This window comes from Colossoma macropomum, unplaced genomic scaffold, assembly GCF_904425465.1.
Source record: "Colossoma macropomum unplaced genomic scaffold, Colossoma_macropomum, whole genome shotgun sequence".
Lineage (NCBI taxonomy): Eukaryota > Metazoa > Chordata > Actinopteri > Characiformes > Serrasalmidae > Colossoma > Colossoma macropomum.
This window is the reverse complement of record NW_023494798.1, coordinates 21,182,510-21,198,528: the sequence shown is the minus strand read 5'-3', so window position 1 is coordinate 21,198,528 and position 16,019 is coordinate 21,182,510. Positions and strand designations below refer to the sequence as shown.

The window sequence follows — 16,019 nt, the reverse complement described above, 5'->3', positions numbered from 1 at the left end:
TTTTCTAGAATCTTCTATAATCTTTGAAAATCTTTCAGTCCACTTGACGTAGAATCCCAGTCACAGATACTTAAACACTAAAAAAATAATTAACAGGTAAATTACAAACATAAATTAAAATATATAAAACAAAAACTAACAAATACACTTACATATTAAAACGCACAATAAAAAAACAAACAAACAAAAGTATTAAACATACAAAATGAAAATCTTTTATTTTCTCTTGTAATGTTTTGTAAAGCACGAAGCACATTGAACTGTTTCTTTGCATGCAAGGTGCTATAAAAATAGAGATTTTTAATTTACAACAATGAGTTTTTATGTTCTATCATATTAATACTAATAATAACAATAATAAAACTGTTATTATTAGTAGTAGTATTAGTATTATTATATTAATTATCAAACATTGAACACTTTGGTGTAAATGACCAGACCCTCTAAAAGTCATGACGTCTCACAATTTTCTATAACATTTCAAACTGAAGATGTAAGTGCTCCTCTACCCGTTCAGTTCCATTTCTAGATGAACTGGAATCAAGAATTAAATAACTGGACTGAATAATTTGATTTTTGTTTTAAAACGCAGTTTCCCACAAAACATTAGCTGCAGCCCCAATAGACCAATCATCAACTTTGGTATTAAGAGGCGGAGCTTCTCCATCTCTCATATCCAATGAATCACCAATATGCTCAGCAGCTCCATCGTGCGCGTGTTGTGATTGGCTGAGCTGAGTGTCTGTTATTTACAGTCAGAATCTGATGACATGACAACGGCTGACGAGCACACAACGCGGAAATGAGTGAAAGGGTTATTTGTGAAAGTGTGCAGTTAAAGGAAATGCCGTAATGGCAGTTTTGGGTGTGTAGATAGTGCTTTGAGAACCTGAGGAACAGCGGCAGAACCGAGGAAAGTGCGACCGTGCGTTGTGAACGGGTTATGCGGCGAGTGATTGGCTCTTCACTGATAATCCGCCACATGCCAGCTCGTCCTGTGTGCCGGGCGGACTTTGCCTCCCTTTTGTTTCCACACTCGTCGACTCTGGACTCGTGTCGCAGTTCCAGAGGAAATCTAGCGAGCGGAGCCTCGTCCCGGTTTTTTGAGAGGACTTTATCCGGGAAAGACGCGATGCAGGCGGGCCACAGGTTTGCTGAAAGTGCTCGGGGGGATGATGGAGCTGTGCATGTTAAGGGCCCTCTGTGTATAGGCGGGGTGGAGAGGGCAGCCCAGGAAGACCTGAAGGAGGAGAGCCTGAGAGTAGCGGCTCTCCGCGGAGCTAACGGGGACGAGGACTCAGAAGCGGAGTCGTACCGTGATGGACGTACCGGGGAGGTGGACCGGGAGACCAAGGCTCGAGCCTTCGCCTGGTGCCGAGACTTCCTGTCCGGTTCGTGGAAGAGCATCTCAGAGGCGGACTTTCAGATCAGCATCGTGAGGTGGGAGCAGAAGGATGGGAGGGAAAACCCTGAAAGATTTAGGGGGTCTGGAGTTACACAGGGGCCTTGGAGCATGCCAGGGATTAAAGATGCTATTTTTAGCTGTTATTATCTTACTTGTGTTTAAAACTTAAGACCATTTATCAACATGCAAAAAACAATAACTGCATCTGGAGACATATAATAGTTAGAATAAAATAGAATAAATAAAGGCATTAATAAATGAGAAAATGCAAAAGTTACCATGTGTGTTTAAGGTGCATGTGCATAATTTCAGCTTTCTTATTATTTTTTTGAAGCACATAATCATCAGTGGTGTGTTTTGTGTGTTGGCAGTGGAGGACTCAGCAATCTGCTCTACAAGTGCAGCTTGCCTGATCACATTAAGCCGGTTGGGGTCGAGCCTTCACGGGTGCTGCTCCGCATCTATGGGGCCATTTTGCAGGTAACTAGGACACTATTCTGCTTAATGTAGAGCTTTGTGACAGAGTGCAGATAAAATCTCATGCTTGTTTGCTGTGTGTGTGTGTGTGTTTGTGTGTAGGGAGTGGACTCATTGGTCTCGGAGAGCGTGATGTTTGCCATTCTAGCAGAGCGAGAGCTGGGACCTCGTCTCTATGGCATCTTCCCAGAGGGCCGTCTGGAGCAGTATCTTCCTGTGAGTCTGCTGTTGCACACAGAACAGGAACAGGGAACACATGCTTCGATGCCTTTAAAGAAGCTATTCATCTCATTAATGTACATAACTCTGTATAACACTATAGGGACTTTAGGCATTGTCAGCTGGAGGGACAGCTATAGCAACAGGAAATAAATGTAACATTGTAGCCACGAAAATCAACGCCACTAAGCAACAACTCTGGCATGACAGAACAAATTGTGCAACAGTAAAACTCACCTGATCTAATGTAAATACAGGTATATTTCATCACACAAGAAAACAGGAAATTAACCCATTTAGACCTCATGTTTTAGCAGCTACAGCAAACTGATGTCTCTACTGTAGCAGAAGCAGGCTACAGTGGCACAAAGCAAAGTGTCAACTTTACATTTGCATGTGCAGAACTCTACAGGTGTTTTCCCAGCTGCCTAAGCCATCCCTACAGCGGTTGCTTAAAGTCCCTAATGTAAACCTAATGTAAAGGAATGATGTGCTTGATGGTAATGTAAAATGTATAAGATGGATTTTCTAGACTAATCCTATCTGAGTATTAACTCCAGTTCATGTCTGTGCTCCAGAGTAAGCGCTTGCACACAGAGCACCTGCAGGATCCAGCCATTTCAGCTGAAATAGCCTGTAAGATAGCACGATTCCACCGTATGGTCATGCCCTTCAATAAGGAGCCTAGATGGCTGTTTGGGACCATCGACAGGTAAAAAGCTTTGCACAAATCAATAAAGTTCCCTTTTTTATCGTGAAAGTAGCTTGCTAAAGTAGCAGGCTTTTAAACACTGCATTCTACAAATAAAACTTTAGACCAGGTTTAGTGATTTTGCCTGTTTATCAAAGCATCAATCATTGGCTTAACTTTTGTTACTTCACTATCTTTAGCATGCTACATGTTTGTAATGGTGCACTGGCCTAGAACAGAATGTGAAATGGCTATTTCTGTCCTTCTACTCTTTAGGTACATGGAACAAATAATGAATATTAAATTTGTACGTGAAGCTCACATCAAGAAGTTCAGAAAGCTGATGAAGTATGACCTTCCTGCTGAACTAGCAAGTCTGAGGTGAGAAAATGAAATGGACCGGATAGGTAACAGCTATTGCATTACTTCCCTAATGAGTTTGAGTGCTTTTCTTTTTTGTGATTGATATTTTCATCGATTTGCAAAACCATTGCTACTGTCTAGTATCCTGACATAAATACCCAGATACCTCTGCCAATTAATATGATTTTTGAGGAATGTATTAGCAGTAATCCAGATTCCAGCCTTACTGAGCCTTCTGGCTTAATAACATTAATTAAAAGACTGAACTGGTTTGAGGTTTAAACAGCATTTTTCTGAGGACATCAGATATTGTGTGTGTGGCACAGTGTGATAGACAGATTATGCCAACTGATCTTATCATCTAGTTTACGTAACACTTTAGTTCAAGGTCTATGAACACGAAAGACCAGGGTTTGTATGTGCGCACACATGCATTCTGCACATGCTCAGCCTTCTCAATCAATCACTTGCATGTACACATGGCTATATAAGCCTTACCCTGAAAGGCAGGATGGCGCTTCTATGTTCAAACAACATATGCCTGAGAGTATCTCTCCTAGCGCCTAGTGTCACCTTGGAACCTTTGCAATCTTTGAATTTCAAAGAATCTTTGATAATTTAGAACAAGTCACTTGTAAAACTCCACTCCTTCTTTCCAAAGATCTTTTTCAATGAGACATGAAAACTCTCTACCTGTGTGGCTTCTCACAGTTTTCTGTAATATTTTGGAACTTCAGAAAATGTAACTGCTTCTTTACCTAGGCTTCTGTTTCAGCATTGTCAGTGTTCTGTTTTTCCACTGTCTTGAGCACTAAGCCAAGCGCAGTGTCATGACAGCCCTGAAAGTGGAGTATTGAAATCTGCTATTACTAAAATGGCAAAAGTACAGGAGGCATAAACTTTCTTTACTTTTAATGTAAGATAAGATAATCGGGAAAATAATAATAATAATAATAATCTTTATTTAATTAGCATTTTCCATGATGGTAGTAGCTCTAAGTGCTTTACAGACAGGTAATAAAGTTTAACAGTAACTGGAAAAAAATGAGTATTCATTAAAAATCATATAAGGCAAAAAATTGGAGATACATGTGTGATAGCAACAATATGAAACATCGTGCTCTCTCTCTCTCTCTCTCTCTCTCTCTCTCTCTCTCTCTCTCTCTCTCTCTCTCTCTAATTTTAGAGCACTGCTGGCAGCAACTCCGTCACCCGTGGTGTTCTGTCACAATGATGTACAGGAAGGTGAGTGTCCCTCTCACATTCGCGAGCGCCAACACACACACACATACTAAATACATGAGTGTTTGCAGTACCATTAACAATATAAGTCAGTGTTTTCAGTAAAATAAATCTCATTTGGTTGCAAATTAATGTATAAAATTATTCTAATATGCTAATCCTATGCATCTTCACAAGTTTCAGATCATTTGTAGGAAACCGAAAATCTGGGAAAGAAAATGTCGGATGTTTCTAGAATGATAAACAGAAAGCAAACAGTAATTGTGCATTAAAATGTACAGGAGTGTGTTCTCTGTAGAGGATGTGAACCTGTTTTCGCTTAAAGAATCAACAAAACATGTCAGTTGACAAACCTTTGTATACTAGACTCTTAAAAAAGATGGTTCTTCAAAGGTTCATTAGTAAAGAAAATGGTTCCATATAGAAACACGAACACTCACTGAATCCTTTGCATGATTAAAGGCTTCTTTGCATGGTGAAATGGTTCCTCAGATTGATGGAGATTGTGCTGTAGAAGGTTCTATATAGCACCAAAAAGGGTTCTTGTATTGTTACAAGCTTGACATCATAACAGTTGAAGACTCCCTTTTGTGTTAAATATGGTTCTATATAGAACCATTTTGAAAGTAGCTCTATATATAACCATATGTAACATATTCTCCATCAATCTGAAGAACCTTTCATGATGCAAAGAACCCTGTGATCATGCAGAGGGTTCTTTGAGTGTTCATGGTTCTATATAGAACCATTTTCTTTACTAAAGAACTCTTAAAGAACCATCGTTTTTACGTGTGTACTATATCCAGCTATTAATTCTGTTTGATTGGGGGACTATGCTTGGAGTTGTATTTAATATCATACATCAGCACCATATGTTCACACAACATATTAGCTCTCATTTATAAAGCAAAGTTATGTTTCATATATGACTGTTTAAGCACTGGGTGTGGTCTCATTCCTTTAGGGAACATCTTGATGTTGGATGGCAGAGATCAGAATTCATCTGATAAGCTGATGCTCATAGACTTTGAGTACAGCAGCTACAATTACAGGTGAAATGGACTAGAGGAGCAAAATATGTGCAATATATTATTAAATTCATTACAACCAGACATACCCTTTAAACATTTGACCTTTTGACTCTAACATTACCTATTTATGATTCATACAGGGGGTTTGACTTTGGGAATCATTTCTGTGAGTGGGTGTATGACTACACTCATGACCAGTGGCCCTTTTTTAAGGCAAACCTGGACAACTACCCAAACAGACAACAGCAGGTGAGTCACTGCCATCATAAACACAGCAAGCTAACAGGCCATCATTTCCAAAAAAATCATTTAATTTGTGTGCTAATCTTTTGAGATTACTCAAAACCACTTTCAGGATTAGGCATTATGCATGTCATTCTAATTCAGCAGTGCATTATGAGTGAAACAGTTCTGCAAAGATGACTCTGGATGATAAACAGATGGGACTCTGCTAGTGAATAACAATTCAACATTAAGGCAACAGCATTACGAATTTATATAATTGCAGATTTGTATGCTAAATATGTAAATAAATTACTTCTGTGAATTTGTCACGTATTGTAGCTGAGTTTTATATTACTGTGAATGATTTGCCAAAGCAATGACGTTTATGTAGTATCCTGTCTTTGAATTATAACGCCATCTAATGGAGTCAAGTGGTATGGCAATCATTAAACCATTCATCTGGTCATTGACCAGGTTTTACATCTGTTAACAACACTTCTGAGAAACATGGAACAGGTTTACAAAGAAATTTGGAAACGTTTTACTGGAACTCTGCTACATAACATGAACACAAGATTCATTAAGGCGCAGATTTATATGCTGTCATGAGTTGTCATGACAGATTTTATTCAGTAATATAAGTGTCATGATACCATTTCTGATCAAGTAAAGTGTTACTGATATCTTTAATGTTGAGCATCTTAGGATGTCTTGACAGTGTACCCTGAGGTGTCTGTCTCAACATTCCTCTGAACATGGCCTTTCTGTTTGACTTTTAGCTGCACTTCATCAGAAGCTACCTGGCAGAAAGTGAAGATACTGTACACAAAGACCAAGCCAAGGTTGAGGAGGAGATGATTACTGAAGCAAACAGGTATGCTATCGATTTTGGCACTGTCTGAACAATCTATAAACAGCCCTGCTGTTCCTTCCACTCTCTTCATGTTTTAAAATGTAATATGTGACATTCAGTCATCTGTTTAAATAGCATTTGCTATAGATGCACTGATTATGGTGATGGTATCTCTCATGCTGTCATACTTATACTCATATTAATGTACACAGGTATGCCCTTGCCTCACATTTCTTGTGGGGTCTGTGGTCGATTATTCAAGCCAGGATCTCCAAGATTGAGTTTGGATACATGGTGAGTTATTTGGAACAAATGAACAAATCATTTCTGTCAAAGAAAACACCACCACCTTGTTAAATAACACCTAAATACATTAAATCAATTTTGTTTAATTTCCCAAGTCAGTGTACAGTCTTTCTGTACGTATTGGATTTGTATATGTGTTGAGGTTTTGGTTGTTTTTGTTTTGTTTTTTTAAGCTCAGCTTTTTGTAAATAGAATTCTGCTTAGAATAAGGGTTCAGTCTTTTGATCTCATGAAAAATTATAATACCAAACCCATTAACCAAATGCTTTCACAGTCAGGAATTCCAGAAACATTCCTCTGTAAATAAAACAAGATTTTAATACAAAACAGCAGAATCCTGAAATTTCTAATGCAGTCAAAACATGCAGAGACGGTTTAATGTGCAAGTCAAGTCAGAGAGAGGGAGTACTTGGCCTCTAAAGGGAACTCCACCCATTTTTCAAAAATTATGTTGTTAGTTATTGGCTGAGATGTGAATCAAGTAATTCAGGGTGATTTGATGTGAAATGTATTATGGATATTGTAGAGAAAGTTACCAAGTAAGACTTTCTTTATGATCATGGTGATAGGAGCAAGGGGTCACAATATCTACAGAACAAATAAAGCAATTTTATTTTCTGTCCCAAATGACCATTAAACCTACATTTATCTTCTGAGTTTTGAAATGTAATGATAAAAAAACTGGTAAATCCAAAAATAAGTTTTCTTTGGCTGCCCTTTTGTCTTGTAAGGCACTACATGTACCTATTGTCCTGAATGTATTTTTAAAAAATAGGTCAATAACAAAGGTATCTCTCAGTGTATTCTTAACCATGTTGTGTACTTGCTTTCTGTGAAGTCACTTTTAGAAGCATTAAAAGCTTTGGACATCTGGTTCCTATCACCACCACTTTGAACAATTCTGATGGAGTTTTTGTAGAATGGCACCACAAACCATGAAATTATTTTTTTTTTCATCATATGAAAAAATCTTTTGAAAATTCAGTGGAATTCCTCTTTATTTGTCCATAAATTTTGAAGCATAAATATCCATATATCGAAGCACATGAAATAGCTAACATAGCTGTGGAGCATATGATCACTGAAACATCCCTCAAAACTAACCTCTCTGTTTGTTTGTCTTCAGGATTATGCCCAGCACAGGTTTGATTCCTACTTCAAGCAGAAAAAACTCTTCAAATGAACCAAGCTTTCCAGAAGGACCATGTGCCTCTCATACCTCTCTGTTTTTTTCCCTTTTTGTCTTTCCTTTCTTACTGAGTCCAGAAAGTGTGTTACAAACATGAGAATGCCACAAACGGTTCCTGTGTTGAATGTGGGTTCAGATGATGTCGTACTGATAATTTAATCTAATCTAAGCATTTCCTATTGAAATGAGTTACTCTTTTACTTGTTTGGAGCACAGGTCTCAGTGTACCACAGCCCTGGAGGTCACTGTAGATATGCCGTGATATAATCTACCTTACACATTTGACCCAAGACTAAGCACTTGTCATCCTATGTGTATGCAAAATCTCTTTAAAATATTTTTGTAATTTACTGTATATTTATTTTAATACTTGTGAGCATAAGTGTTATGTGTGTTAGTATATGTGTTTTTTTAACTATTGTTCTCTGATTGCATCCGTCCAAACTGTCCTTCAGTTCAGTATAAACAGAAGGGTCCATACTAGGTTTTGGAATGTATCTCCCAGTTTTATGCACTGACGTAGGCCGGCTTTTCCTCACTTTCCTCTCTGAGCTTAAGAAGCACACTGCTGTAGTTGTGGACCATGCACACATTTCTTATTTCAGTTAGCATATATTTAACTGGATACATTGGGAAAGAAGCACAGTACTGCAATTGCTTCTTTGTCAAAAATGTTAATTTGCTTCATTTGGCCTTTTTTGCTCTATTTGACTGTTCATGTCCTTTGTAGCATTAAAGACCTATTTAGGATTTTCTGAAACAGAACTGCTGTGGGACTGGCAGTTAACTTCTAGTTGGTTTACTAGCAGTACAGTGAAAACATCCATATGGTACATAGTAGTGGGAGGTTTTACAGTAAAGAAAGTCACAGCCGAAATGGTTGTGGAAATTGACCTTCCTGCTGGACCTCTATAAACAGAGCTGCAGATGGACCGGTGATATTGCTTTTACTCTTGCAGATGTGTGTACCAGATCAAAACATCATGGTTTTGCCTAAAACACACACAGTTGACTGTCTGCACAAGAACATATGGAAGACTGAAGGCATGCAGTATGAGAATGCTTTGTTTACTGTCAACCCTTGTGGAACTTGAATGAATGGTTAATAACATTCATATATTTTTATAGCTCTTCAATACCTTGAATGTAACAGATTGGCCTATCTGCTTGCCTACGTTCATGAATGAAAAGCATATGTTATTGTAGATTGTTAGTGGCTTAGATAGTGTCCAACTTCTTACTCATGATGTTAGCAAGCATTTAAACATTTGATCAAGTTTCTGTTTGTGTGGTATGTGTTTATTTATTGACCATTTTTAATTGCCCAAAGCAGAGCACTCTGTGAAAACCAAATGTGAAAGCCATTGAATAACATGTAACCAAAAATACAAACATGACCCAGATGTCAAAAGATGTTTAGAGGTGTAATTATGAAGATCTCCTCCCTCTCCATATCATGTGCTTGTTTTTAGAGGATTCTTAGAGGGTGTTAGATTGACAAAGGTTTGTGCACATTTTATGATATTTTATGACATTTTTTAAATATGTTAAACTAAAATAGAAAACTAAATAGAAACTGTACACTATCATTTGCAGAATTATGAAATATTTAAGTTTGTTCCCTGAAGAGGATGTGCTAACTTATCTTTGCTTAAAACATCAACAGACCAGGGGTGGTCAGACTTTTGCATACGAATGTATAATATGGTATACTGAGATCAAATTCATATTAGGCGTATTATTCAGCCCTGCTGATACTCTCAATGGGCCTCTTTTTTCACTGACAAAATGTCTGCAGTGCATCCTGTTTTGATCTCTCCCATCATTCAAATGTCATGGATGGTGCAAAGGAACCATACGAGTATCGGGTTAGGTCCAGTTGTTGAAAGGCTTTGTGTCCACTGTCCATTTCAAAATGTTTTGCTTTGCCATGTCTGGATTCAGTTGTTGAGTCTGTTTTACTCTGTGTACTCATGAAACAGCAGCCATTTAATCCTTAATAAAAATAAAAAAAAAGAAACCTAACTTTTTGTATAATTGTCACATTTGTACTCCAACCATTTCACCTTGCAATCCAAGCCATGTGTACCTATGCAATAAAATACAGTAAAGTCAATACACTCCTAAAGATATCTGAACTATGCAGTTCATCAGAATCCAATAACATACTGGCACAGTGGTCTGCAAAATAGAACATAATGAGTATAATCTTTCCTACCATCGTTCAGCATTGCAGCAGTCTAGTGTCTGGTGATCCAGCATGTCTGTGCTGTGTCCTGTTTCATTCCAATGCCATGGGCACTGGACATCCTAAAATAGCTCTGCTCTTCCTGCTTCTGCTCCACAGCAGACAGACTCCATACTGAGCTGTTTGTGCCTAATGGAAAGAAGCCTTCAAAACAAACAGGCCTGCTTTGAGAGACAGACCGGGGGACTGAACTGATCTACTAGCCAGAGACTGAATAAGGTGACCTGGGCTCAGAGTTATAGCAAGGCTTAACATTTACTAGCCTTTGGCCAATGCAATAGAACAGAGAAGTAGTGTGAGTGACCACTTTGAAAAACATTTCAAATTTCAAATTTCAAAGCCACTTTTTGCATTTATCATCCTTTTTATATTTTTTTGTCAATTATATGGACTACAAGCAGTTCATCTAGTGCAACTGTGCTCTGCAGTGAGTCAAGAGGTATGGATGCACTCTGGCAGGCTGTATCAACATTGTTACTCTGTCTAGGCTCATGGGTAAAGTACAGCATAGCCTATATTCAGAAGAGTTTAGGGTTTGAGGGTGGTTTAGCCTGGGTTAAGTGGACTTTGGCCAGGTTTGGAGTGTGGGATCACTCTAATGTTGATTCACTGAGATGTGAGCCTAATGGCAGTCAAACAGAGGCATGGAGAACGGACCAGGAGTCCAGGACCTATCGTTACCATGGTAATGGACCAATGGTTGCTGTGCAGACCAGCACGCACATTTTCTATGTGAGTTCTACATATACACTACAGTGGGCACTATGACGATATTTATCATTATTATGATAAACAACATCACATTATGCTTTTCTGAGAATGTTGTGGATGTCATCAGTACTTAAAGAGCACTGACCAGCTGCACGTTTTACTACAGAGGGAGCATAATTAGTCCAGTTTTACCGGATTTAGTGCAGTGCAGTGTACATTGCATTCATAGTTTTTGAGAGTATTTTTAAATGTGGCTCCATTGGAGCTTTTTGGTCTGTTCCAACGTGTCAAATTTCAGAAAAACTAAATATCCTGTGAAAATCGAGCATCAAGAAAACGTCTTGAAGTATCGTGATCGTGATTGTCATATCACCTACCCCGAATGCAGACACACACCTCTCATACTTATGGTCTACTTCAAAGTTCTCATTCTATAGTAATTATTCTGGGAAGTTCCGTTTATTGGAAATCCAACATTTCTTTTTTTATTGTGTACATCTTTCCTTTACTGAGAGTGTTTTTCATGTTTCTTCCTATGCCAGGTTGACCTAGAAAGGCTAGCAGACTGTAGTGAGTATTTCAGGGCTTTGTCTCACTCCTGCATGAGAGAGACAGAAGAGCATCTAGTGAACTTGGCCCACGTGCCCTCCAGGGTGTTCCACAGCCTCCTGCAGTTCTGCTTTCTAAATAGATTCAGTGTACCAGAGAACCTTATTGAGGAGCACTTGCGGGTGAGCACCTATCTGTTGGTCCCAGGCTTTACTAGTTGCTTGTTGAGGGCCCTCTTAGAGACCCTCACGGAGCACTCCTGCCTGGCTTATCTGCAGTTGGCTGAGGAGCTGTGCAGCGTTGAACTCCAGGAGACTGTGCTGACCTACCTGAGCAAGAACCTTCTGGAGCTTCCCTGTCTGAGCAGAAACATGGAACTCCACCTGCAGCAGGAGCTTCTGCGGATGCGGTCGCGGAGCACACCGCGGCTGTGCTGCCTGAGAAAAGAGAACCTGATCTCACGAGACAACCAGGAAACGAACACTGCGAGGAGGCTTTTCAGACTGGAAGAGGAGGATGGGAAATGGAGTTCTATTACAGAGCTGCCCTTCAGCGCAGATAAGTGGTGCTTCACCACAGCTGTCCTGTTTAATTATCTTTACCTCATTGGGGGCTTTCGGCGCCGCACAAAGAGGGGGTATGAGTTTAAGATGGCATCCTTCCGTTATAATCCACTGACAGATCAATGGGTGTCAACGGCTCCTCTCATAAAGGTATGGAGTTAGTTATGATCAAAAGAGCATTTATTCTATAATATGGGGGTTCTGGTCCTGGAGGCCCAGTGTCCAGCACAGCACAGCAACCCAGAAAGGAAGTCACCAAACTGAGCTGGCCCTCTAGGACCACAACTAACTAGCACTGCCATCATAAAATTGTTAGCTGTACTGGCAGCCAAAAAAAAAATCCTTTTTTAATGATCATCGATAAACATAAAAATGAATGCAAAAATAACAAATACACAACTAAGGGTGATTATCAGTGTTTTGAAGGTCCTCCTCTAGTCTTGATGACCACCTCACACTGCTTTGTTACACTTTCATGATGTTGCGTTTTGTTGTAATCTAAATAATGGCTTACACTCTTAACTGCTAGAATGGTTGGATTTTTCTTCATGCATTTCCAAATGTAGTCCCACAAGAATGTGCTCCTCCCCAAACCACTCCCTCACTTGATGAATGGTACTGCATCATAGATTGTCTTCTTGGAATAGCCTGTCATTTGTGTGGTTTTGCTACTAAAAGTGAATAGGAGGCATACAGTACATGTACAGGTACAGTACTTAATAGTCATTTTAACAGGGAATTAAATAAACAAAAGGTGGTCTCCAACTTTCACACAGTACTGTAGATTCCTTCAAACATATCAATAAACATCAGAGTAAATATAACATGCATTTGTGCTTCCAATACTTTTTGACTACCAGTGTATCTTTCTGTGGACTGAAGCAGTTGTATTTACTCTGTAAGGGCTACATGACCGTTTGTAACCGGCCTCATGACAACTGCATAAACATAACCTTTAGCCCATTTACTGTCATGGTTACAAAATGATGTTTATACTCATGATGCACTGATAACTAGCCTGGAAAACACACAAGCTAATATGGAAGAGTGGTCTGGTGTGTGTGGCTTCTCTCAGCACAGACGCCATTTCAGTGCAGCAGTGTGTGAAGGCCATATCTACGCTGTGGGGGGCTGGTATCTGGACTCCCTGTTGGCCCCCGATTCCACCACAGGAGTGTATACAGCTGTGGAGCGATATGACCCCTGGGCAGACTGCTGGGCTTTCGTCTCTTCTCTTCCTCTAACAGACTTCCAGTTTACTCTTTCCCTCTCTCACGACTCCCCGCTGACCACCAGCCTCGGAACCTGTCTCTATGTGCTGGGGAACATCCAGAGAACAGGGGAGAAACTGGTGCTACGTTATGATACAACCCAAGGTGTGGCAAATGGAGTATTTACTATTGGTCTTTTTGAGTACAGTTCCAGCTAAATGTTGGACACACCTCAATGAATAAAAGTTTGTAGGCACTTGGTGATCCAGCATTTTTTCTGAAATCAAGGCAGTTTCTCCCCCTTTGCTGGAGTAATAGCCTCTACTGTTCTGGGAAAGTTTTCTAATAGGTCAGGGGTGCACAACTCTGGTCCTGGAGGGCCAGTGTTCAGCACAGTTCGGTAGTTTCCCTACTTAAACACACCCACTAAACCTGCCAATTAACAGAGGAGTTGAAGGAGGTGTGTTTGAACAGCAAGATCACCAGACTATGCTGGACACTAGCCCTCCAGGACTGGAATTATGCACCCCTGCACTAGATGTTGAAACATTGCTATGAAGATTTGATTGCTTTCAGCCACAAGAGCATTAGTGAGGTCAGGCACTGCTGATTAGTTCTGGATTACAAACATCACTCCAGCTCATCCCAAAGGTATTGGATGGAGCTCCATCACTCCAGAGAACACAGTTCCACTGCTCCACAGCCCAATGCTGTGGGGCTTTATACTCCTCTATCTGGTCTAGCTGCTTAGCATTGGGCATGGTGACTTTAAGCTCATGTGCAGCTGCTCCAGGGCGTCCAATTCTATTGGCAGTGCTTCTCTATGGAGATTATACAAGCTATGCATGTGCAACTGAACACTTGTGTCAGAAAGGATTGCACCTTGAAGTAGCTGAATTCACTATTAGGTGTGTCTGGATACTTTTGGACAAATATTGTCTGTTTTTTTTCATAATCATAAAGATGTTTTGATATAAATGCTCATGCATAAGTGCTTCAAATTTATTTTAGTAGTGAAGTTTGGTTTGTTTAGTAGTTTAGTCTTGAAGTTTTGACTGGTACCATACTTTACAACACCTCTCTCTCTCTCTCTCTCTTTCATTCACTCTCTCTCTCAGATTGCTGGAGTGAGTTATACCCCACCCTCACCCGTGCCAGTGCTGATATCCCCATCCTCCACTTCCTGGGATCCACTGACAGGTTGATCGTGATCGGTGGAAACAATTTTGAAACTGTGGTGACGTCCTTTTGTGTGGACACTCAGAAGTGGGGTCAGATCAGAAGCATGGAGAAGACGGCTCTGATCGGTCAAGGCACAGTGTTCAACAATGAGGTTTACATATCAGGAAATCAGGAGGACATTATTTTTCGGCTGAACATTCACTCTCTGTCTCTCTCTCTGCTCCCCCCACTCCCCATCTCCACCTGCTATGAGAGCTTTTTTCACCTCTGCTTCTGAATCATGTACTATATTCATTGTCAGCACCTTACAGGGGCAGCATAAGGGTGCATACAGGTATGATGTAATGCATAGGTTGTTTATTAAATATATTCTGAACTTGACCTGACTGGGACACTAAAACATCTGCTGAAAACACATGTTATTTGTAGTAGCACCACCTCACGAGTTCACTATTGTTTCACTGTTACAGTTCTGTGAGAAAACTTAAAATGGTTATCTACCAAATAAAACTTGGCTGCTGAATAAAAAGGTTGTTCTGGTTGTCTTTGGTCCTTGTTTCTACACTCATTGTCAATTTTCAGCTCCACTTACCACATAAACTGCTTTTCCACTGCATGGTACGGCTCGACTCGACTCCACTCGACTCCCTTTTGGTACCAGCTGCTTCGTTTCCGCCGTAGATAAAGTAGCCCCTCAGAGCTGGTCGGCATCTGGTACCAGGTACCAGATTTGCCTAATGTAAAACAAAAGATAAGAGTCGAGTCGAGCCAGAACCATGCAGTGGAAAGTTTAGGCGCACTTTGTAGTTCTACAATTTCAGACTGTAGTCAATCAGTAGTCCATCTGTTTCTCTGCGTACCTGTTTTACCCTGTTCTTCAATGGTCAGAACCCCCACAGGTCCTCCAAAGAGCAGGTGTTATATGGGTGGTGGATCATTCTCAGCACTGCAGTGACATTGACATGGTGGTGGTGTGCTAGTGTGTGTTGTGCTGGTACAGGTGGATCAGACACAGCAGTGCTGCTGGAGTTTTTAAAAACCTCAGTGTCACTGCTGGACTGAGAATAATCCACCAACTAAAGGTTTCCAACCAACAGTGTCCAACAGTGTCCCTGTTCATCAAACTGTGCATCACAAATGAGCCATTGTCCCTGACTTTACCTCTATAAGGTGGACCAACAACATAAGTGTGTCTAATAGAGTGGATAGTAAGTGGACACAGTGTTTAAAACTCCAGCAGCACTGCTGTGTCTGATCCACTTGTACCAGCACAACACACACTAACACACCAACATCACTTCAGTGTCACAGATCCACCACCAAATAATACCTGCTCTGTGTTGGTCCTGGCCATTGAAGAACAGGGTAAAAGGGGGCTAACAAAGTATACAGAGAAACAGATGGACTACAGTCTGTAATTGTAGAACTACAAAGTGCACCTATATGGTAAGTTCAGCTGATAAAAAGGATAAAAGTGTAGATACAAGGAGGTGTGCGTAATGAAATGGCTGGTCGGTGTACAAGCTGTGTGCGTGCAGTCAAATGCTTGTGTCA

General features: G+C 40.2%; 2 protein-coding genes across 2 annotated transcripts; both read left to right on the top strand.

Annotated features, from left to right (window-relative positions):
• The first annotated feature begins 764 nt into the window (after positions 1–764).
• On the top strand, positions 765–10,017 carry chkb (choline kinase beta). The gene is made up of 11 exons (XM_036584674.1): positions 765–1,440; positions 1,777–1,885; positions 1,985–2,098; positions 2,680–2,813; positions 3,069–3,173; positions 4,342–4,400; positions 5,362–5,449; positions 5,569–5,677; positions 6,433–6,527; positions 6,719–6,800; positions 7,939–10,017. Exons 1-11 carry the CDS (start codon positions 944–946, stop codon positions 7,993–7,995), a joined length of 1,449 nt encoding a protein of 482 aa, XP_036440567.1. The 5' UTR covers positions 765–943; the 3' UTR covers positions 7,996–10,017.
• Positions 10,018–10,208: 191 nt separating this feature from the next.
• LOC118817763 (kelch repeat and BTB domain-containing protein 13) lies at positions 10,209–14,988 on the top strand. The gene is made up of 4 exons (XM_036584673.1): positions 10,209–10,981; positions 11,503–12,222; positions 13,148–13,448; positions 14,402–14,988. Exons 1-4 carry the CDS (start codon positions 10,691–10,693, stop codon positions 14,740–14,742), a joined length of 1,653 nt encoding a protein of 550 aa, XP_036440566.1. The 5' UTR covers positions 10,209–10,690; the 3' UTR covers positions 14,743–14,988.
• The last annotated feature ends 1,031 nt before the right edge of the window (positions 14,989–16,019 follow it).